General features: G+C 40.6%; 1 protein-coding gene across 1 annotated transcript in view; it reads left to right on the top strand.

Annotated features, from left to right (window-relative positions):
* The first annotated feature begins 7,113 nt into the window (after positions 1 to 7,113).
* The window catches only part of LOC115356219 (cAMP-specific 3',5'-cyclic phosphodiesterase 7B), a 35,928-nt gene continuing 17,703 nt past the window's right edge, over positions 7,114 to 25,338 (top strand). Inside the window, exons 1-3 of the mRNA XM_030047299.1 lie at positions 7,114 to 7,397; positions 13,294 to 13,354; positions 24,857 to 24,946. Of these exons, the coding sequence (XP_029903159.1) occupies positions 7,377 to 7,397; positions 13,294 to 13,354; positions 24,857 to 24,946 (172 nt within the window). The 5' untranslated portion in view covers positions 7,114 to 7,376. The remainder of the gene's footprint in view (positions 7,398 to 13,293; positions 13,355 to 24,856; positions 24,947 to 25,338) is intronic.

Raw genomic sequence — 25,338 nt, 5'->3', positions numbered from 1 at the left:
GTGGGTCAGGAACAAGGAAGTGTTGTTGTTGTGAAGCTGATGAAGTGTGGGGAACAGGAAAGAACTGCTTAAGAAAGTTGTCCGTCTCCATCGGTCATAAAGAGTGATCTAACCACCACAATGTCAACTCACAAGTTACAGTATTATCATTACTGATATCACCACGAGTATTACTACACAGCCCTATGTCAAACTTGAATCATTCTATGTTCTGCAGTGTGCTACTCCCTCATCTCTCTCCTCCTCTCCCTCCATCTCCTCTCTCCCTCTCCCAAGCCCTCCAGTTGAGGCAGATGGCCGGCCACCCAGAGCCGGCTTCTGCTTTAGGATTTTCACCCTGTTAAAAGGCTTTTCCCTGATGACTGTCACCCTGTGCTGCTCTTGGGAGAGATTTTGGTTTATAGGGTGAGCCAATATCTGTTGAGTTTCTGTAAAGCTCCTTGAGATAACTTCTTTTATGATTTGACAGCATACAAATTGAGTGAAAAATGAAGTATTTCCAGAAAAAAAGATCAAACAAATATTTCAGCTATCTATGTTTTATCCCATTCATCATGGCAAAGCTTGAAATAACACTCAATCCTCTGTGACAATTGGTTAACATTTTGGTTGACATTTTGTGTGACCTAGCTTTTACCTCGGCTTGCCCCTGTTTTTCTCCCAGTCCTCTCAAACTGACGACTACACAAGTCATTTCCACATCCAAATGCTGGATCCAATTCTGGATGTTTTGTTTGGGTTTGGGGTTGGGGTTGGGTCATGTAGGCCCCGAGAGGAACCCTTTCTGTAACTCCACAATGTCAGTCACTGCTTAAGGAAGTGCATTAGTGTTAGGGAGGCTTTCAAGCTGAAGAAGGAGGCCTTCCATGCTTGGCTAGCACATGGGACTCCAGAATCAGCTGAGAGGTACCAGCAGGCCAGAAGGGCTGCAGCGATGGCGGTCGTGGAGGCAAAAACCCGGGTACAGGAGGGGTTCAGGAAGGCCATAGAGAAGGACTTTCACCTGGCCTCAGAGAGGTTCTGGCAAATTTGTTGGGAAACTCCGCATTTGTTGGGAAACTCCACAGCGGAAAGGTCTCGGGGGTGGATGAGATATGCCCTGAAGTGCTGAAGGCCCTGGATGTTGTTGGACTGTCATGGCCGAGATGTCTCCTCAATGTTGCATTGAGGTCAGGGACAGTGCCCAGGGAGTGGCAGATGGTGGTGGTGGTTCCCATTTTTTTAAAAAGGGGACTACAGAGTGTCCTCCAGTTATCGGAGTATCACACTGTGCAGCCTCCCTGGGAAAGCTCTAGGGTGCTGGAAAGGAGATTACAACCGACTGTGAAACCTCAGATTCAAGAGGAGCAATGCAGATTCTGTCCTGGCTGTGGAACAGTGGACCAGCTCTTCACCCTCGCATGGATACTGGAGGGATCATGGGAGTTTGACTATGCAGTCTACATGTGCTTTGTGGATTTGGAGAGGGTTTACGACCGTGTCCCCCATCTGGTCCCTGTATAATCACAGTGAGAGCTGGTATAAAGAGAGTCCAGTTTGGTGACTACACGATGGCGTCCCTGCTTTTTGCAGATGATGTGGTCCTGCTGGCTTCATCAGGCTGTGACCTTCAGCATTCACTGGGACAGCTTGCAGCCGAGTGTGCAGCAGTCGGGATGAGGATCAGTACCTCTACATCCGAGACCATGGTTCTCTGCCAGAAAAAGGTTCTTTGCCCTCTCCGAGTGGAGAGTGAGTTACTGCCTCAAGCGGAGAAGTTCAAGTGTCTTGGGGTCTCGTTCACGAGTGAGGGTAAAGTGGAGCAGGAGATCGACAGGCAAATTGAGGCAGCAGCAGCAGTTATGCGTTCATTGTATGGGACTGTCGTGAGAAAGAAGGAGCTGAAGGCAAGGCTTTTGATTTACCAGTCAGTCTTTGTTCCAACCCTCACCTATGGTCACAAGCTCTGGTTAGTGACCAAAAGAATTAGGTTGCAGATACAAACAAACATTTGTATGTTAGGGTTATGAGGATTAAGTCAGAGGTGTCGTCCAGTTTGTTGTAAACATGTGGGCATGTAAAGCCCTTTGAGTCTGTTATCAATGATATTGGGCTATAGATAAAGTTAGGTCCAGTTAGGTATTTCGACAGTGACTCAGTATTGAGAATTTTGCCCTTGTACACCACCACAGTGGATTTGAAATGGAGTAATCAAGACGTAATTGAAGTGCAGGCTTTCAGCTTTAAATTAAGACATTGAACAAAAATATGGCATTAACCATTTAGGAATTACAGCCAGTTTTATACATTGACACCCTCAGAGGCCACACGCAATAGCAACTAAAACTTCACACTAAAAAAATTGAATTCCAAACGCAAAGGGTCAATACAGTGCTGCTCAACCCTCATCTTAAACAGGTCTTGAAGAACCACTGATAGGGATATGGATATGGAATATCAACCATGCTTGCAAACCATTCAACTGATGGTGCTTTAACACATCTTTACTTAATGATCCTGCCCTTGATAACTACAGAAAGAGAGTGGGCTTCCTTCCTTGAAATAAATGATTTACTGGAAATAGCACCATCACTTCTTTGGGAAACAGGGAAAGCAGCATTAAGAGGAAAAATCAAATCGTACTCCACACACAAGAAAAAAAAGCAAAATGAATTTAAAAAGTACTTAAAACAAAAGATTAAGGAACTAGAAGACAACAACACAGGTAAGCCCACAGCACAAATCCAGAATGATCTACAGAAATAGAAATTACAACTCAATGAACACATAAACAGGAAAACTCAATTCCTCTTACAAAGACTCAGACACGAAAATTTATAATACAGTAATAATACGGAAAGTAATTGTCAATCCAATTCAAGTGAAACAAGGAAAAAACAATAATCTCAACAGTCATGAATTCAGCAGGGAAGATCGTGCAGACACCAAAGGAAATAAATGAGACTTTTCAAGATTTTTATGCCAACCTATACTCATCAACAAGTAATCCAACCCAAGAAGTCACTGATACATTCCTCAACAATATTGATTTACCACAACTTACTGAAGACCGAACAAACGCACTTCATTTACAATATAAACCCAACAAAGACCCCACCTCCTCATCAAGCTGTCGCCCCCTATCTCTCATTAATACAGACCCAAAACCTTTTTTGTACTCTGGAGGAATTGTTTCAAGTTTAGGTGTTAAACTGTAAGGCAGTACAATTATGTGTCACAGGTGACAGTATAGCTGCAAATGGTGCAACCACTGTTTTTTTTGTTTTGTTTTGTTTTGTTTTGTTTTGTTTTGTTTTGTTTTTTATTAATAGAATTATTGTAACTGTGACAAGAGAGAACTGTGCTTTGTAGGAGCTACTTATTCATTTATATTTCTCAGAATTTTCATTTGAGCTGTTGTACTGGATGTCGCTTCCTTTGTGGGTAGGAAATGTTATACCTTGGGCGTGAAGGGTTTGAGGGTGTGACTAACTGGGAGCTAAATGTACAGCTTTCTAAAACTGTTTGTGTTAGTTCCCCCAATATAAGAGTTTCAGTTTGTTTTATGTAATCAAGACCAAGTTGTACAAAGGAATAAATCACCCTTTTCATTTTCAAATTACAACTCCACTCTGGTGATTAATTTCTTCATACATGGACTAACATAGCAATATGAGAAAACCCCTCAATTCGTCATCAAATTTTGGACAACACTAGAGAAGGAATTTTAGAGTTAGATTACCCGATTATTACTGCCTCTCTTCATCTCCTCTGCATCACCTATGTGTTTGTTATTCTTCTTTAGTAGTTCATGATTGCTGTGATTGCTTGTGTTTTTTGTGCTTTAGCTGTGAAATAGAAAACAAAGTTTCTGTGTTTAGTTTTTAAATAATATAGGTCACTCACATTATTCTCTGTGACTGAAATGCCTATTCCAGTAGGTGCCAGCATTGCCCATAAAGTTACTCACTGCTGCATTAGTCAGCCTCTGTTTTTTTTTTTTTTTTTTTTTAATCATATTCATCATTTAAAGTTCTCTTTTCCTAGTGTTTGCCTTTTATTTGAAATGCTGACTAGATCATAAAAAAGTGGTTCGTGTGTTTACTTTCTCATCATAGAAACAAAACTTTGGGATTTTGTCATGGGTGAACCAAAGAGGAATGCATTCTGTGGTCAAGAGTTTCATTTTTCCATTGCAATGGACATAAAACATGGAAGACAACAAGAGGTTTGGATAGAGAAAAACAAGTGACTCTTCTGTACTCTTCTAGAAAAAAATAACCAAATACTGTCCACTGAGGTCATTGGAACTGGCATGAAAGTGTTTTAAACAAATAAAATGAATGAAAATGAATGAATATCGGACTGGGATTCACTGTATTTCTATAAAATATTTATAAGGGAAAGTATGAGTCTGCTCTGTCAATAAGATAAGATAAGATAAAATAAGATAACACTTTATTTATCCCCCATAGGGGAAATTCAGGTGTTACAAGCAGCAGCATTAGGAGAGATGATTCAAAAACAAGGTACATAATATACAATATCACACATTGTTGTTTTTCTTGTTTTTTACATCTCGACACTGTTGTAAACACAGACACACCATCAATGGCATTTCAAGGTGAAATAACGGTTGAATCAATGCTCCAAATGTTCTTTCACCCAAGGGTGACCTGCAGGCTAAATGTCAACATTTTGTACAGTTCCTGATTTCTGATGCTTGCATTTCCTCACATATAAAGACACACACACACACACACACACACACACACACACACACACACACACACACACACACACACACTGCCAGGATAGCAACATTAAGTTTATTTTGTTGGAAGCACCATGGAAGACACTAATCTGACAGCACTTTCAACTTCAAGCTGATCCTTTAATCAGGGATTACAGTGTAGTCTGCGGTTAAAAGGTCTGCCGGAACACACACACACACACACACACACACACACACACACACACACACACAGAGAGATGTAGGGTTAAAATATGTGTTGTAACACTGACAGCATCACACTTAGATTCATTAAGTCTGATAAAACAGTGGGTTTTTCGTGTTGAACCCAACTAGGCATTATATTGCATAGGACAGTTGGAAAATATTATGCAAGACATATTCAAGAATAGGCACACAGCTATTAAAGTGATGAAATTAAACCTCACAAACCTGCTGAGTTTTTTGAGAAACATGTTTAATGGGGGCGGAGGGACCATTTCAGGTGACTACCTCTTGAAGCTCATCGAGAGAATGCCAAGAGTGTGCAAAGCAGTAATCAGAGCAAAGGGTGGCTATTTTGAAGAAACTAGAATATAAAACATGTTTTCAGTTATTTCACCTTTTTTTGTTAAGTACATAACTCCACATCTGTTCATTCATAGTTTTGATTCCTTCAGTGAGAATCTACAATGTAAATAGTCATGAAAATAAAGAAAACGCATTGAATGAGAAGGCGTGTCCAAACTTTTGGCCTGTACTGTATATAAATCTGTATATATACATACATATATATATATATATATATATATATATATATATATATATATATATATATATATGTATGTATACAGATTTTTTTTTTTTTTTTTTTTGAGGGTTGAGGCTTCTGATAAATAGCTACCAAATGCAAATGCATACACTTGGAATGAACTCCAGACCTTTTACTTTCTGAATTTGTCATGGAATATCTAGAAAAAAGTCTGCCTTTTAGTCGTGTCCAATTATTTTTGAGCCTCTGAAAATGGGGTGACAATATATAAAACTGGCTGTTGTTCCTAAACGGTTAATGCCATATTTTTGTTCAACCCCTTAAATTAAAGCTGAAAGTCTGCACTTCAATCATATCTTGATTATTCCATTTCATATCCACTGTGGTGGTGTACAAGGACAAAATTATAAATATTGTGACACTGTCCAAAGACTTATGGACCTAATTGTAGATGTTGTGTAATATATAATATAATATAATGGACTATAGATAGCCCTAATTTCATCAGATGTTGTCCTAAGGAAGCTATCAGAAAAACGTTGATGGGTCGATAATACCTATCCACAAACTGTTTCAGATATCTACTAGGTCTGACTTGGTCTAGAAATATGTAAGTGTCACTGCTGACGGTAGTGAGACAACAACACTGAGGAAAGGGAAAACTGCTGTCAAGTGTAAGCCATACACATACTGTCATTGTGCTAAGGTTGGTAATCAATGAGGTAAATGTTAGATGGACACAGCTCACCGTGCTGCCTTGTACAGATGGACAACTGTTTTGAGGGGTTTCATGGTATGATTTTATTTTAGACATGGCATCTAATTATGTTATTGCCAATTCGCTACTGGAACATTGCCCGCCATTATCATAATACAAACAACAGGCACATTTTTGGTGTTACATTGTACCTAAATGACTACAGTGGAAGTCGCCTGGGAGTGTCCTGGGGAATACCACCTTTCTGATTCTACCTGTGGACTTTAAACACTCCAAATTGAAACACTGGTTAACTGAGGGACAATAAGAGACAGGGGTGTACCCATCATTCAGGGGGTGGAATGTTCAGGAGTAAGTAAATAAGAAGTAATAATATTTTTTTTCTCATTATTATTTCTACTATTTTACATAAAAATAAATCAGTAGGTATGTGTCACTTTTGTGTGTCTATATTAACCCTTTGAAGCCCAGGAGCATGTGGCTGGGCTTTAATTTTTAAAGGTCTTAAAAATTCTTAATAAAATTCATTTATTTTCCCTCTCTTTTTTCATTTTCATTTTCACTGTATATACACTGTATACTTTTAACATTTAAAAATAGTTTCCTTTTCTTAGTTTTCTTTTCTTTCTTTTCTTTATTATTTTTAAATTCTAATTTCTTGCAAATTTTAAGGCCATTTCTCGCTAATTCGCTTGTCGCTGCTTTCGAAAGAAGATGCGGTCGGATGGAGCAGGGGTTTACAATCCAATGACTGGAGTCATTTACAGTTTGTGGGTGAAATAAATAATTGAAGTGCGGGGGTAAGCGCAATCCAACGCTGATTGGTTGGTTCCTCCCATGTCCCGCCCCTCTGATGCTACAACCAGCGTCGCCACCTCTCTCTCTCTCTGCGGCTCACAACCTCAAGAATAAGCTAGGTGGTACGGCAAGCGGACAGGCGCAGCGGGGGGAGACGGTACAGTTTTGGCCGATACGGTCCGCAGAGGGGCTCGTAATGTCCGGCATAACCGCGGGAGAAGGATTAAATAGTTAGCTTTAAAACAGGTGTCCGCCGGGCCAGTGTCACCTCTGTCGTCCTGTATGCGGTTGGCTCGTGCGCGTATCCATGAAGACGCTCGGCACGCGCGCAGTTCTACCGCATTCACTTGTTATCCCAGAGCGGCCGCGATGGTTCAATGTCCTGTTTAATGGTCGAGGTATGTAGACCTGACACACATATCTGCATGTGCTGCGTGTCTCTGCTGACACACACACACACACGGCTTGTGCACACTGTTTGACAGAGTTGCTCTGAAGTAGGCCTCCTCTGATAAGCCCTGGGCAAACGATTTTACGTTCCTGTTGTGTCCCAGTAGAGAATTAGTGTCTTTGGTGCTAAATGGTGTGTTTTAATGGTCTTGTCAGCGTTAAAACTGTTTAGTGTCATTATAGTAGTCCTATAATATGGTTATACTATCCCAGTAGAGGTTCGTTAAAGGTTTTGAGTTTCAATTGAGAGTTTAGTAATCTCAGAAGTCTAAGGAGCAGTTGGTGCATATCTTCTCATTTTAACACTATAAAGGTAGCTGCAGTGATCTTGTGTGTTATTGCAGTGTGTCACGTCAGTGTATTGACAGCTCTACAGCAAAGCCGACCTGCAGCCTGGACACTGCAGACCGCAGGTAGACCAGGGATGCTGTAGAGGGCAAATCCACCTCAGCTCCAGTCACCATCCACTTTAGGCCCACATGAATCTACTGTATAGAATAAAAATATCACACTGAGGTTAGTTATTCGAAGGTAGGGCAATTTAAGGAGAAAAAAACCCACACAAATCTGAGCCTGTATTTTCTAACAATAATATATCTATATATTTTTTGTTATTGTTATTTGGCTATGTTGGTTGTTTGCCTAATGGTACTTAGTGGGGGTGAGTTGTCAGCAGCCTTTTTTTTTTTTTTTTTTTTTTTTAATTTGCCATTGCATAATTGGGTAGACCTATTTCATTTGACAGCTAATTCAGTGCAGTGTCTGCTTCATTTGACATTTTGATATTTTTTCCAGAGTCTAGACTAAGTTTTGAATATGCTAGTGAGTTATTTGTCCTCATGGGAATTCCCTTGTGGCCCATAATGTAGGGGTGCTTTGGTTTCTGTTGCCCTCTCAAAAGTGTGTAGGCTACAAGGAGCTGAGTTGACTGGAGACACACACAGCAAAATGTAGCCTACCACACAGGTTCACATAAGGACGTATACAGAGGTAGAAACATGTTCTTGATTATGGAAAATACTGCAAACAGGTTTAAAAGTCAGATCAACTGAATAAGGACAGATGAACAGTCTCCCAGCGGCATAATAGCAAGGACACATATATTTGGCTTACACACAAACACACACATTTTGAAAACTGACAGATACTGAATTAACACTCATTCAGTTCGTTTTCACCTTGCACGTTTCCTAAAAACTTACAGTATAAACATGTACAAGTACTAAATATAGCAGCTGACATATTTTAAAACATACTCGAAAATGAAAAGGGACAAAACAGACTAGGGAAGGTCTTCTAGGAGTTCTTTGTGTCACATTATTGTATACATGTTAAATATCAAATGATACATAACCACGTTAATTTGGATAATAGTTCAAGATAGTTCCAAGTTAAAGACTCAGAATATATCCTGATAAGAATACCAGAATTAGTTAAAATCATCATTAAATGTTTTCCAACTTTGGGAACAGTTTTCAAATCCATTTTTGCCCAGGTCTGGCGAGCACACAGGAGAGAATGAGCAGGCCTGTCCTACATAAACAGTTTGACAGCGGCGGGCCATGAGCAGACTGTGAGAGAGAGAGTGAAAGGATTGAGTAAGAGACAGGAATGGAGCAATATCTGGACAAGAGAACTGTCCAGTTTAGAATGGTTATATGGAAGAAGAACGTGGTGAGGACGGAGCAACAGATGGTGAAAGGAGTAGTGACAGAGGGCGTTCTGTAAACAGTGCTACACATGTCTGAACCATGTGGGCTGGGTGACTTAAAAAATGTTGCATCTAGTTTGTCTCCATCCACACATTTCCTGCCTGCCAGTAAACCACAGTGTACTAAATTAGTATGCTGTTCTGAATTTAGAATTCCCTCATCAGGGTACTGTCATTTTTATCTGTATTTCCATAGCTACAAACTTTTATGCCATATGATATATAAGAACCTGGCTATATATAACACTATGAATATGACAAACATTTTTATGTATCTGTATATAGATATCTGTATATACAAATTCATTCAAATAGATATCTATAGCTCTGTTTTCTTTAAATAATACAAAAAAATCATCCAGCCCTTGTTACACAGTGAACATATTGGGGAAGAGTTGTATATATACATTAGGGGACATAGCAGATGCATAAAATAGTATATGAATGTGTTTTCCCCCTGCATGACAGCAGTGTTCAGTTCTAAAGGCAGTGCTGGGCAAGGAACCCCAAAAAGGTGAAGGTTCTGTTCCATTTCAGCGTAGCAGAGTCTTTGCAGTGAGCCAGAATGTACAACACCAGGGCCCTGGCTCTGTGAGACCTGAATGGAACAGAACCTTCATTAATGTCATTGCTAACACCTGTGTTTACCCTGCTATCTCATGACAAAAGCCAGTAACAGAAGTAACAAGTAAGTAACAGAAAGCAAGCCATCTAGTAATCTTACTAGTTACTGTTGAGTAACAAGTAATGGAACATGTTTATTTTTTTTTAAATGACCAGTCAGTAATGTCCTACATTGTCTGTGTACCTTGCCCAACACTGCTCCTTGGAACAGACACTAAGTAATGTCAGGAGTAACACCTGCATTTACACTGCTATTTAATGTCAAGATGGATGCTATGAAAAAGCTCTGTTGCTGAATTTGAAATTGTAATTTGTGACACTTATTGTTCCTGAAAGAAGTAATCACATTACTGCAATGTGTTACTGCTGAACACTAGCAAAGTATGATGATAAATGATTTATGTTGTGTCTCTCAGGAAGCTCCTCATCTGGTCTTTACTGAATGTGTGTGTACCTTTGTTTTTCTCTAAACTAGCCTTTGTTCCAACCCAGTGCACCCAGTCCACTATTACTTCTCTCTACCATGCACAGAAATGTTGAGCCATTTATAAATAGCTGACCTTAAATGACTACTGGGAAATGTAGTGCATTAACCTGCACTGACCTGAATCTACCTGAACAACACCATGGGACTATGGGTAGTAATTAGGCTCAGGAGCCACTGTGAGATCAGGCTACACTGGCGGCTTACCAAACGCCTGGAGTGATCTGTAATCAGTTTTACTCCTCAGGTCATTATGAAAGAGAGGGGCAGTGTCAGTGTTTATCCAGTGCAGAACGGGGCAGTAGTGTGGATAGAAAGCGTTTGTTAGTCAGCACTCACATGTTACTTTACAGACTTGGAGCAAGATTTTAGAGCTAACAAGACTGCCATGGAAAACCGCAGCAGCTACACTCTGTTTTGTGCGGTGTGTGTCTCTAAAGCAGTTCAAAATAGGAATGTTGCCCAATAAGTTTGTATTTTCAGGTCATGGTGACTTAGACAGTTGAGGGAGGCTGGCCAAGACTCACAAATTGAGGCTTCCGATCGGTTCACTGTCTTGGTGCATTGAAATAATGATATTGAGTTATCATGAAACACATTGATGTCTGAATTAATTACAAAAATACAAAGCAGGGGCAAAGCGGACAAGAGGGATCAGGGGGACATGTCACCCCTCACTCCTGCAACCTGTCCCCTGCTCTCTATTTCACCCACAAATTGTTACAGTTAGTCCAATCACTAAATACTCAATTCCTGCCTCACCGCTGATGCGTTCTTTTTCTTGTTTTGTTAAGTGCTGGTGACCCTTTGAAACCTGATCAAATTTACAATTTTTTTTGTAAACACAAGGAAAAAAAGTGACAAGAAATGACTTGAAAATTAATTAATTCATTAAATTGTGTTTATTTATTTGCAGATTTATTTTATTGCCAATCAAAATCTTTTCCAGAATTTATTCTGTAACAAATTAGGGAATATTCAAATAGTTATATATTATTATAGTTATATATTACCATGTATCACCCATTAATTTAATATTGTCATGCATTTCAGTGCAGAGAACATCAGTTTGATTATTTAACATATTATTCTGCATATGTTAAATGCTATTTTTATATTAGACATCGTGTTGATATTAAAATAATGTCTCATGAGTGTTATGGTAATAATTTTGTTAACCCTTTAATGGCCAGCTCTACCGTTTGGTAGAGCACACTTTGAGTTTGATTAAATGTTGGAAAATATCTTAGAAAGTTAGTCCACCTCATTGAGCCATCTCTAACACTTGGTTTGCATATGTTATGCACAAAAATAATACTAGGTGGCGCTGTTTTTTTTTAAAGAGCATACCTTTTTAGTGAGCTTCCCGCCAAGAAGCTAGAGTCTACAAAATCACTCCTCACATATGGGACATTTTTTGTAAACTTTTCAAAGGTAGGAATATTATTTTTGCCATATTATGGTTTCAGAGTGCCTACTGAACACCATTATGTAACTTGATGCAGAAAAAAAATTATAACAAGCTTATAATAATTTTTCAAAAACATGCTCTACCGAACGGTTGATTTGGCCTTTAAAGGTTCAAGTAGTAATAATGACTGAATATGATTCAAATTGATTATTACTATAAAAAATACATCTTTTTATACATCCACTGTTGTTTATGATACAATTAATGGTAAACATTACATATTCAGTGAAATTATCATCATACCAATGTGATTTGTGACACTTTTATAGACATTAGCTAGCCAGCTGGATGACTACTGAGATTATATACAGAAATGGATAGAATGAAAATAAATACAGAAATGGATGACTACAGAGATTATATACAGAAATGGATAAATTAATTAAAGGAAATTAATATAGCTAGAAATGAATGTGACACAAATACGGAAATGATTACCAACATGAAAAATGTGTTTTTAGACCAGTTTTTAGAAGTTTTAAAGGCCTATTCTTTGTTGTCAGGCCACTTCAGTATGGTAGATCACAATGTCTTTTTAAATGTGTCAATAAATTGTCAATAAATAAACATTTCACATGACTTTGATTTTTTGTGAACTACATGCACTGTTACCCTTAAAGGCCAACTCAACCGTTTGGTAGAGGTTTGTAAAAATAAAACTATGTGGTCAATTTTTAAAATAAACATGTTTTTTTGTTATTTGTGTCCCAAATAACTAAAATATGCAAGGAAATAATTTTCTCATGTTTTGTTCTTGGTCCGGCCATTAAAGGGTTAATGTCGCCCATGCAACCCTACAAGTTTCCCTTTGGATTTAACCTTTATTTTAGTGGGTCTCAGTCATGAGCCAAGAGTCCTCAGGTGTCCGTGCCAATCAAACTGCAGCAGCTGACTTTATTGATGCCTCTTTGGTCGAAGGTGTGCTAATCACCTTCAGCTGACTTTAAAATATATAGAACCAAACCAGAAGAAAGTGAGCTGTGCAAGCCTATGTCACCATAGTTGCTGAGTGGAGGGGGAACATGCCATGTTCTCTGAAATCAAAACATGCAGATGCATATACTACATACATGCTACATCACACTGCAACACTCCTACCCTTTTTAAAAGTAAAAGGCCAAGGATAGCAAATCAGCTTTAAAAAAATGCCAATAGTTTAATTTTCTTACCAGCAATGTCACATATTTTAAATGATAAATATTGTTTTGGAATGAAACACAAACACCTACACATTTTAAGTGCTGCTGGCATAAAAAGTAAGCAGAAAGTATTACATTAAAAAGTTAGTATTGTGGACAGGGACTATTTGGAGTGCTTGTGCGAAAGCGGCGCAGACAGGCAGGTTGGCACGTCAGTGCGAGAAAGGTCCAAGTCAAGTGTCTAATGCCTCGGCCAGGGAGTCACAATGTCTTTTACTGTAACATGCTCTCTTCCTTTTAGCCTTCTCTGTGGCCTTGCTCACTGATAGTGCAATATTTTTGGGTGTTGTAATATTTAATTTGGGCCTCTCTCTCTCTCTCTCTCTCTCTCTCTCTCACTCTCTATCTCTCTCAGAGGTGTGGAGCAATCTTATTTGAAAGGTCGGAGCAGGATGCCATACGAGTTCGCATGCTGGGTAAGAGCCCTCACTGACCCGAATACCCCAGTGACCTAACAGCAGGACTCTCTGAATGTTGGTCATAGGTCTGGTCATTGTTAACATGTGAAATCAACCTGCTAATTAAAAAAGTAGTAAATGATTCCAAAATTAGGTAACCATGTTTGTTTTTAACTAACTTTTGTTTCAGTGTAATGTCTGTCTCAAACACAGGGCTGTATTTCTCCTGTTTCTCTTAAACCTTTAAGTTGGCCAAGTGAGTGTCTATTTGGCTCAAACAGTTTTATAATTCTGAAGAAAACAGTAACCTTTCAAGAAGCTTTTGGCTACTAAGGTAAAGTTACTAAATGTTTTAGAATGTGGACTTACACTTCATCTGTGTTGTGTGAATGTGCAAGTGTCTAGAGAGTGTGACTAGTACAGTAGCTGTTGAGCAAAACCACAGTGACACAGTCCCTCAAATGTTACAGTGAAATCAAGCCAAGGCTTTTCTTTTGCCAAACTTGTTGAAGTGCAAGTTTTCTATCCAAGTGCTAAGCTGACATTTAGACACAGCCAAGTGTAAAGCAATGTTAGATCAATGATAACAGTCACTTATGCACTAACAGAAGGGCTTGTGTAAATTACAGCCAAAACCCAGCACATACATTTGCAAGAAAGTAACTCAGGCATACACACACACACACACACACACACACACAGACAGACACCACTGATCTAATTCACACAGTGGCCTTGTCCTGCAAGAATGACGTTTATGGCCTTTTGAACTAGGGGAGACCGGGGCTGGTTGTCACACTTTTTACTCTTGTGTGAATTGCTCATCATCTAAACATATTTCAATAGTTGTTCCTACATTAAATGGAAGCTTAAGGTCTTGGCTTGAAATGTGTATCCCTTTCATTTTTCAACTTCTTGTAACAAAGCGGTAATTAACCATCAAAGACACTCTGACACATTGTGTCAGGGCCTGCTGTACCCCAGTGGTGGTGGGAGGAGCCAGGGGCTGCCGTGCCCCAGTGGTGGTGGGAGGAGCCAGGGGCTGCTGTACCCCAGTGGTGGTGGGAGGAGCCAGGGGCTGCTGTATCCCAGTGGTGGTGGGAGGAGCCAGGGGCTGCCGTGCCCCAGTGGTGGTGGGAGGAGCCAGGGGTCAATCAGTGACAAAAGATGGAGCAAACTCAGATTCCTCAAAGACATCTCTGTTGAATGGGTAGATGCTGGATACCCTGGAGCCTGACTGGATGTTACCTGATGGATCTGACAGATCCACCAGATTGACCAAACAATCGCCGCGCGATGGTCTCTGGAGGAGAGAGTCCCAGGTGTGCGAGAGCAGGTACTTACCCCTCAGGGGGTTTGCCTGAGTTTCAGGGAAAGAGACAAAGTTAGAGAACCACTGCAATAGAATACAATAGAATAGAATATCTTTATTGTCATTGCACAAGTACGGCGTGCCTCAGGAGGTAGAGCAGTCGTCTGGTAACCGGAGGGTTCCCGATTCGTTCCCCAGCTCCTCCAGAGTGTCCGAAGTGTCCTTGAGCAATATACTGAACCCCTCACTGCTCCTGATGGACAGCCAGGTGCCTTGTATGGCAGACTCTGCCATCAGTGTGTGAATGTGTGTGTGAATGGGTGAATGTAAGGCAAAACATACATTGTAAAGCGCTTTGAGTGGTCAGTAGACTAGAAAAGCGCTAAAGAAATGCAGTCCATTTACAACAAGGACCACGTTTACATGCACACCATATTCCTGTATTATTCGGAATATCCACAATATTCCGGTTGCACATGAGTCATGTAAACACATACTGAACCCGATTAAGGTCATATTCCGGTTGGAGAATATTCCGAGAATATTGTGCCATGTAAACACCTTAATTGGAAAATGCCCTGTACCGGAATATTCAGTTACGTCTGTGCTCAATTCACAATGAATCCTGGGGCGTCTTTGTTGCTATGGTTACTGCAAACGGGGAGAATAACATGGCGAACAGCAGCAAGAGCCAGGAGACTGCAGTCTGCCTTCAGCTAATGAAAGATTTTAATATCATGGAGTATATCGATGGGAGAAAACATAGAAATAGCGACAGCTTCTTCTTCTTCTGTATTTCCTGCAGACCAGATGCCTATACACGTACTGCTGCCCCCCGCAGGTTGAGTGTTGCATTACATAAGAGTGTGAAATACGCCGAAACACAGGAATATGCCAGGTAACATGTAAATGGAAATATAAACACCTTATTCGGAAAATTACCTTCACCAGAATACTGACCCGAATATGGTGTGCATGTAAACGTACTCAAGGTTAAGTTTGCAACTTGCAAACTCAATGCAATAAAAACAATAAAAGGTAAAGAATTCAAAACCAATAAAAGTAATAAAAAGGGACAAATTGGACAACAAATGATGCACAGAGCTGCTCCACTTACTCTTCAGGTAGAGTTTCCCACCGAGTGTATACTGGCAATTGCATACACACACACACACACACACACACACACACACACACACACACACACACAATACGCAGAACATGACTGGGATTCCACCAGCTATCTGTGATTTGACCTTTTTTAGAATATGTGCCGAATATCTGTGTGTGATCATCTGGAGGCAGTAGTTCATTGGCTGCATCCCAAGTTTACTCATCAAGGCCCCTGCTGACCTAGTCATTCCTCTGCTGTCTCTCTCTCTCTCTCTCTCTCTCTCTGTCTCCCTCTGTTTGTCTCACACTAATACATGTGCCTTTATCACAGCTCCAGTATTTCTGTCACATGCCTTTTGTCACAGATTCACACTCCCATCTGTTTGCTATTAGATTTTTGCAGCTGTATTCACATGATCCTTATCCATAAAAGTCAGAAATGATCTCTGGTATCTCATGCTCTCACAGAAATTCATGACCTCACATGCTAATGACAAAGTCTGATTCTGACTTATCTTAAACCCATCACAGCCCCTCATCTCGACCCACTGCAGTTGGCATACAGAGCAAACCGCTCAGTGGATGATGCAGTTAACCTAAGCCTGCACTTTGCTCTGGACCATTTAGATTCTCCTGGCTCTTATATAAGAATGCTGTTTGGGGATTTTAGCGCCGCTTTTAACACAATCATGCCTGAGCGGTTGCAGGAAAAGCTGTTGCTGATGAATGTGGAACCTTCTATCTGCAGATGGATTACAGGTTTCCTTACTAACAGGAGACAGTATGTGCGGCTTAGTCTGCATATGTCTGACCCCCGATCCACCAACACTGGGGCACCCCAGGGGTGTGAACTGTCACCATTTCTCTACTCACTGTATCCAAACGACTGCATCTCCAAAAATGCATCCATCAAGCTTATTAAGTCCGCATATGTCACAACCTTGATTGGTCTTATCAAGGATAATGATGAATCTGTGTACAGACAGGAAGTGTCCCATATAGCTGGGTGGTGTGCTGAAAATAACTTGGAGCTCAACCCGCAGAAGACAGTGGAAATGGACTTTCAGAAAGCATGCATGTTCATGTGTTTGAGCATCTAAATTTTGACATTTCCCCAGGACAACATAGTGCCTTGAGAACTGAGAAGACATTTGTGTGTCATGGCTGCTTGCTGAAAATAGCAATTAAATGTTAATAGCTACTACCAACTGGAATACGGAAGTTAGCCCCGTGCAAAAGCCAGAGGCAATGATGCACATAAAAATGGCCGCTGCACCGACCGCCCTACTTTGTTGATTTGTTCTACTCCAGTGCAGGTTCTCTGTCGCAGAACCTGTGCCTCCACCAACTTTGCAACTCTTTTGGCTGTCAGTTAATGTCATTCATGAGCTAATACATACAAGGAAACATGCACAACAAATGATACACTAAATTTGTTAGCTAGGCTGCTCCACTTGGGAGCTTCACTGGTAACAACTGAAAATCACCATAAAAATAGTGTGATAAGGACTGTATAATCAGGGTATCATCTCTCTGAATTTCTCACACGGTCTGTCAAATATCTTATCACCATTTGTGCCATGATTTCTTGGAATTGCCTTTGCCATCTTCTTGGAACTTGTCTGATATGTGACATTCAAGGCTGTGTGTGTGTGTGTGTGTGTGTGCGTGCATCTGTGTCTCAGTAGCCTACTTGTGTCTGCATGTGACTCACGGTCTGTAGAAGGAACAAATCAATAAAAGCCTTAATGGACATTTCACCGCATCCTCCATGCTTATGGGTCTGCCTGTTGTTCGATGTCTGCATATGAAGGAGAACACTGTGGCCTTGCTAAGCTAATTTGATTGTAAACGCATTTGTTTATCAGTGTCAGATTTTTATAAGCCACAGTCAAACCTTGAGGGCCTTGTGGTTCTTTGGGAACACTCTCAAGGAAGACACAGTGCTTTCAGTCCTGAATGAATTTCATTAGTTAAAACTGGGTCATTTCAGACAGTGGAAATGAATACAGACTTTGCTGTGGAGACTTTGAAGCTTAAAGGGATTGGTCTCCGACTGATAACCTCAGTTTCAGTCAAATGTGAACCATTTGTGTGAATGTGGCTGTGTGTGTGCGTGCGTGTGTGTGTGTGGTGTAAACTGGAGCATGTGCAACCTCAAACCCATGTAGCTGTGTCCCCACTGACCGTGAGATAGGGAAAATATCCGTGAACGCAGAGCTTCATGTTAGATTGCGCTTTCCCTGTCACAGATAGGACAGTGAGAGAGAGAGCGAGCGAGTAAGAGGAAGAGAGAGAGAGGGAGAGAGAAGAGCAGGGAGAGGAGGGGCTTAATGCCACAACATTGGTGGGAGTAAGAGAGTAGAGGGAGAAAGAGAGAATGCGGCAGAATGAGGGGGCAGAGCATAAGTAGCTGACTTCGGGTGAGAGGGATACGGATTCTCTCCTCTGTTTTTCTGTCATTTTCTCTACTCCACATCTAGCTTTGCTGTCTCACTTAATATTTTTTTAATTCTTTCTGTTCACTGATGCTTTCAAATTCCCTCCGTCTCTGTCTCTTCTCCTCCTCATCACCGTGTCTCTGCTCCTGCCGGCTTTATTTCACTGTCCTTTGCCCCCGTTGCTACCTTTCCTCCATCTCTGCTGTCCGTCTTTGCTCACTTCCTTTTCCAGTCTCTACGTCCATATCTCTCTCTCTACCCTCTCCCTCTATTTACTTTTATCCTTTGCACAATCTCTATCTCTGTGTGGGGTGAGGATGCCAGTACTGGAGGGGCTCTGGGGCCCAGATCTTGGCATGCGGGATCCGAGTCTTGGAGTGGGCGTCCATCCCGATGAGGCTCCCTCCACGCCGGTCTGGGGCAGACCCCTGGGCACCCCACCAGTGACTTGCGGTGGCTTGTCGCTGGCCCTGGAGCTCCCGGCTCTTATACGGCAGCTGAGGGAAGTGTGGAGGGCACGCATAGGAGGCCCACGGGGGTGCGAGAAAAGTCAGTCCAGCACTTGGGTGGATGTAGAGGGAGGGAATGCAGAGGTAGAGGAGGTGGAGCAGGACACAGAGGACAGGAGGGCGCAGCTGGCAGGTAACACACACTCACACACAATCTAGACATACATGTTTACCCTGCTTTCTCTTACAGTGGGCTTATGGGATGCGTTGTCATGTTAAATGTTTCATGTCACATGTTGTATGTTTTACGTTACACGTGTTTTGGCATAGCAAATATGTCGGCTTCATTAAAACAGCCATGAGGGAAAAGAAAGAGTTTAGGAATCAGAGGAGTATCATACAAAAGTGTTTTTGAGGAATAAACACCAAGACTGGGTTCTATTTTTGTTTCTAATTAACATTTATTTCTTTTGCATAATTCATGAGCACAATCAAGTTGTCTCTTTAGAAGGATGTTAGGGGTCTGCTGCTTGTGTGAATATCAGGCTGCATTTGAGGGCATAGAACTGCAGGCACCAAGTTAACCATGGCATTTTAAAGCATGGTTTATAGTAACATTGATTAAGTGCAGTATGCGTAGATGTGGGCCAAAGCAAGGTTTAGAGTAGGTCAGACGGTCAGGCAGATCGACAGTGAAATGAGGGATTTGGGCTGTAAAGCCAGCGTGTCCATTAAATAAAGCTGTGTTACCATCTGCTAAGCTGCAGCTGTGCTAATGACACTCACTACTGGTGTGACGCCATCGAATGACTCTTTGTCTGGACTGCAACACTGATGACGCAAGTAACTGTTGACAGTTTGGGATTACTTTAATAAGGCATAGATGACCTGACATTGAAACAATTCCAAATGTCTGCCAAGTGTAATAATAATCAGAGGCAATAAATTTCACAAGTTGATATGTCATCACAGTAATGTACTAGCATTTATTTCAAGTTTGACATTGAATAGGACGGAAATAATGATGAGTTAAAGTGACTGATTCTGGCTGATTGAGTGTCAGGGATTATAGAAAAAGAAGTGTAGAAGTACAAAATTACATGTGCCAAAGTTGGAACTGTCTATTGGGGGTTTCACACTTTTCACACATGTTCTGAACCCCCAAGATGACTTTCATGAAGCCTCCAGTTGAAGCGATTTTGATATTTGATATTTTGATAATTGATATTTTGGCTTGTGTTAATTAAGAAATTGTTAAGATGTTGTACATGAACACTGACAAATAGATTCAAAGATTACAGCGTAATGTTAAAATAATCACTCATACATGTTCTTGCATTGTGACAATTTCTGGTGAATTAATTTACAGTGAATTTTAATCCTTTGGAACCTGAGCAAATTCATTTGATTTCCTCTAAAAACAGGTTAAAAAGGTCATTAACAAATGAAAACAACAACAACAACAGTAATAATCTAAATAATACTACAAGAAAATAACCCCCAAAATAGCAAAAATTACCTGAACATTAGCCAAACATATTAAAACATTCTTTAAAAATTACTGTGTGTGTGTGTGTGTGTGTGTGTGTGTGTGTGTGTGTGCGCATTTATTTATTTATAGATAGATAGATAGAGGTAGAGATAGAGATGTGTAGATATAGATTAGTGATGCTGGAGGCAGATTTCTTGTGAAAGGCGTCTGAAGCCTTTCACAAGCCTTTAAACTATTCCTCATTTTACTGAGGGCTGCTTTGAGGGGCCACGGGGGTTCTAGTTACCAAATGTTAACAGTGATATAATAAAGACTAACACTGATCCGCTGTCATGCTGTGATACAGCTTTGATGAAGGTCTTGACCTAGAGATTTCCTAAGAATGTCTCGGTCCTCTTAAACAATACTTTGGTCTCATTGGTTTAAAAGAGTGCAGTGATCTTCAGCTGATGTGGGGAAATGACACATTGATCTGTATGGTGATGGTAGCAGTCATGTAACCTTTTAACGTTCTCATGAAGAGATGATTCAGACTGTGGGGAATTACTTATTGACTCACAGGGTGACACAGTTGGAAATGGATATGTACGGGGGACTTTGGTGGAGGTGTCTCTTTATATATGGTGTTAGGCCATTTATTTAGTCTTTGATTTGATCACATTAGTTTCATGTGTTGAGAAACTGCAAGATAGTTTGTCAGATGTGAGGAATTTTGACATTTCCCCAGGAAAACAATGAAGTAGCCAGCTGTCCACCTCTTTTATAATGTGAATTGCCAAATAAAGTAACAAAGAATCACCTAGGTCAGGTATTGTGATCAACCACTATGATAATTCAAAAGTGAACCCTTGTGTTTGTGTTAGAGTGCCATGTCTTCATTCTGCTTTTACATATATGTCTGTTTTCACTGCCAAATTGAAGGATTCCAAACATTTGCTAATGGTAGAAGTCCTAAAGAGTGATTGGTTGGACTGCTAGCTGGGTAGCAGCACAGCTGTATATACTTGATGATTGGTGACACAACAGGAAATGGAAGTATCTTCGTACTAGTTCCATAGTACACAGCCTATGGTAGATCTGACTCTTTACAAATGGGTACAGGCCATTTGTTTCATCTTTGATTCTTCCACACCACTACAATGTGTTGAGAAACTGACAGTGGTGAGACAGTTTGACATTTGCTCATAAAATGTCTTCAAGGTCTGCATCACCAACATGCTCCCTTAGTACAGTCCGTGTCTCATCGATGAGACGCACTGAGAATAAAACCTATCTAAATGACTGAATCTAAATTACGGGATGCACTGTATTGCCAACTCTCAAATAATCCACATAAAGGGAAGCGGCAGCAAGGAACACTGTCTACCTGTGTGTTTCTATGTGTGTACATCTGTAGATATGTGTCTCAGCACTGCATATGGTAGCAGTGTGTGTGCCATAAACACCCACACATTTGTGATGCCAAGTGAGTGTATTCCCAGTGCCTATAAACTGAATTGCCTGTGTATGTGTGGGCAGTGTGTGCCTAGCATTGATGTGTAGATCCTGTTTTTGCTATTGGAATCAGGGATTTAACCTCATTCACAGTTGTTTGTGTTTGTGCGTGTGCAGTCAGAGTGCATGCACGGGTACACAATGATGGACGCGTGCATTGCCGTATTCTTAAACATCCTTTCGACCGAGTCACGTTTTCATCCCAAATGACCCAGTTCTGTGTAGCGCAGCAGCGGTGACCTATATACCACACTCAGAGTTGGAGGAAGAGAGAGGAAAGGGATGGAGCGGGAGAAAGGGAAGAGATGTCAGATCAGGGCTGAAGAAGAGAGAAGAAACAGAGGAATAGGGGGAGTTATTGGAGAAGAGAGTGGGGGATGCAGAGTGAGCCAGCAAAGAAGCCAGAAGGGAGAAGAGGGGGGAGGAGAGGTAGGAAGGGAACAAAAGATGGAGAGGGGGAGATGATGAAGGAAGAGAGCAGGGTTGAATGTTGTTTAGGCAAGGCAAGTTGTTAAAGAAACAAGGGAGGTGAGGAGGATAGAACTTATTTTTGTCAGGGGAACAGGAACAAATTTTTAGCTCTGTTGTTGCAGCATTTTTCTTCTTCTTTGCCAGTTTCTGAGCTGCAGCGTTTCTTAGATGATTTATTTTTCCCTCTCGCTCCAGCAGCACACTTCAGAAACACACACACACACACACATGTTCATGTTAAAATAGTTTGAGTCTGATGGTGTGAATGATTTGTATTTCAATAGGTTAGGACATTCTCTCTTTATATTTTGGTCATTCTGTCACTGAAGCAAGCAGTTTCCCACCATATGTTTCATGCATAGCTGACCTAGAAAACATGACATATTCAAACACAAACACACTTGCCCAAATCATTGTGCCTACAAACTCTGCCAACCTGGCAGCCCACACTGGCAAGGCAAGATCCACCGCTTAGCAGATCTGGCACCCCAAGGGGGTTACCACAGCGATTCCACCCCCATTAACCGTCAGTTTAGCAGCTCTTAACATCTCTTAGTGGGGAGTCACAGAGGTGATGTGAATTGGCAACCTTGGGGACATAATACGCTCCAGTTCCTCTCATCTAATCTTCGTAAATTATTCAGTATTCCCATAGTTTGTGGTTTATTCAAGTGTAAAGTGTGTGTGTGCAGGCATGTTGTGTGACTTGGGATCTAGTTCTGTGGTGTGTTGTTTGTCATTGTGGCCTCAGGCTGTGTGAGTTGTGCATTTTAAACAGCACCAGTGTTCAGTGTGAAAGGATCCACTGGGTTGTTGTGTTTCCTCTCTACCAGATAAGTGTTCACACAACAAGGTCTTAACCCTTAATCTGTTGGCATTTTCTACACTTTTCCTTGTGTTTTTAAAACTGAAAATTGGAGAAACTGTGAGCTCTTTGAAGGAATGGGTGGCAGTTTTGTTGTCATTTGACATGCTAGTCCATATATTCCTCTTCTCTCATATTTTTGTCCGTTGTATATTGTTTATTACATTGTAAGTTGTGAAAGAAAGCAGGCTGCTAAAACAATTTGTCCATAGATTCTATTTGCGCCTGTGACAATGAATGCAAAACCTGGATGACTAGACGGGTTAATAACATTTCAGCTGGCCCACTACATGTTACAGTCTACCTTCACCCCTGCTGTCCTTGTTGATTTCTTCTGGTTTTCTTTTCTGTTAATCATTCAGCCTCCAACAATGAGTTAAACATTTCATGTTCCCCAAATGAATTAAAAGTAATGGTAATGTTGTAGTGACTTTTTGGCTCCAGCAGGAGGTGTCGTCAGCGAGCATGTTTAATGGTACTCACAGACCATGCTGCCTATGCAGAATCCAATAGTGTATCAAACCTGTTTAAATTCAGTGTCCATAATATTGGTTATTCATAACAAGAGCTATTATTCAGAAATATTACACCATCCACAGAGCCATATAAAAGTGATTATGAGAGTTTTGAATATGAATGAAATTTATAGCTTAAATGTATTTATCTGCCCTATTCTATGTGGTTAGCCACTTCAGGTTAGTAGTACATGAAGATGGCCAAATTAGGGCTGTCGACTGTTTTTGAGCATCTGCAACAGATGGTAGCTTGTCATTATTGTGGTGTGTCCTGCACTAAGTGATGGATATCTCATGTTGGAACCAAGCTAATAAAGATATAGTAATATTCCCACAAATTTCCACAGATTATGTTTTGGGCTCCATTACAGTTCCTACATGTCATTAAATATTAATGCTTGTCCCAGCACTTTTCAGAATGCTCCATTTCTGCTTGTCAGCATCAGTGTATACTCACAGTAAAAAAAAAAACAAAAAAAAAAACAACAAAACTTTAAAGAAGAAAATATGAAAAGAATGCACCCAGTCATTCCAGCACCAATCTTATTTCATGCTAAATGAAATATGTTCAAACCTGGTCGGGCCCCATGACACAAAATCCATTCTCATGAACCCAAATCAGCCTCATGATGCTCTTGCTGATTAAGCGATCTCAAAGATGCTCTTGTCTCAGAGGGGCTAACTTAAGGCTGTTTCTTTTATGAGGTTGTTAGTCTTTCTTGACCATCTGTTGACACTATGGAACTTTACTCCACTTAGTCACCGTTTTTGCTGCTCATCATTTAGTCATCACCCCTGCTGTGTCACTTGTTGTCCCACTTTCTTCCTCTGTATTCTTTATTAGGGCAGGGTGATATAGACATAATTACATATCATGACATATTTGACCGAATACCAATGTTGATATTGTGACGATGTTGTGACAATATTGTAGGGATGACTATTGGTGCTTTTTTTAATGACATTACTAATGACTAATGACTGTTATGTAGATATGATGAAAAAGCACATAGAGTCAAATACTAAAACAGTGAAAACCATCTATTAACTTCAGAAAATTGCATGCCTCTGCTGTAATGCAGCAATTAATAAGACAACAATTATGCCATATCACAATATTACAATGTCCAAAATCCCAGATGATATCTAGCTTACATCATGATATCAATATATCACGCAGCGCTATTATTTTTCTATATTTGTTTGTAGCTCCCCCTCCTTTTTCTGTGCTCCTGGATAGTTTGATGCATTACTAATACAGTTCATGTAGGCAAAATCGAGGCCTGTCAAAAAAGGCCTGAACAAAAACAGGAATAACTCCTGTAATAAAAATCTTTCTATTTCTGCCTCTCTCCTCTCTGTCTTCAGCTGATGGCAGACTGAACGCTGGTCATGCTGGGGTGTTGCTGGCTGAGAGAAGAGGATCCTACCCGCTGATTGATCTGCGTGTCTTCAACAGTAGGTCTCTTCACTCATTTACATCGTGCACCTCTGAATAGCCATATGTTGAACAGCAAACGTTTTTTAGGATGGACCGTGGGGGTTTGCATATGTGCATAAAATTTCAATGACAACCATGTGGTTGCATTATTCTGTTATACAGGTTCATCACTATAGGCAGTGTCCCACAGAGGGGAGATGGGGTGATGCAACAATTTACAATGCAGTGGACTATGCTATTTTCCCACATGCAAAAACAGTTGTACATACACAGGAATAGAGCAGACAGGTAAAGAAGTCTTAAGAAGTGTTTTAAACGACCTTATTTACAACAGCCATTTTGAAATCAAATAGCTGTCGTAAAAATAAAAAACCCACACACATGGTGGAGGGGCTGGAGGGAACGGGGA

The sequence above is a fragment of the Myripristis murdjan genome, chromosome 24, assembly GCF_902150065.1.
Source record: "Myripristis murdjan chromosome 24, fMyrMur1.1, whole genome shotgun sequence".
NCBI classification, from domain to species: Eukaryota; Metazoa; Chordata; class Actinopteri; order Holocentriformes; family Holocentridae; genus Myripristis; species Myripristis murdjan.
The sequence above is the reverse complement of the archived record's forward strand: the minus strand, read 5'-3'. Positions and strand labels throughout refer to the sequence as shown.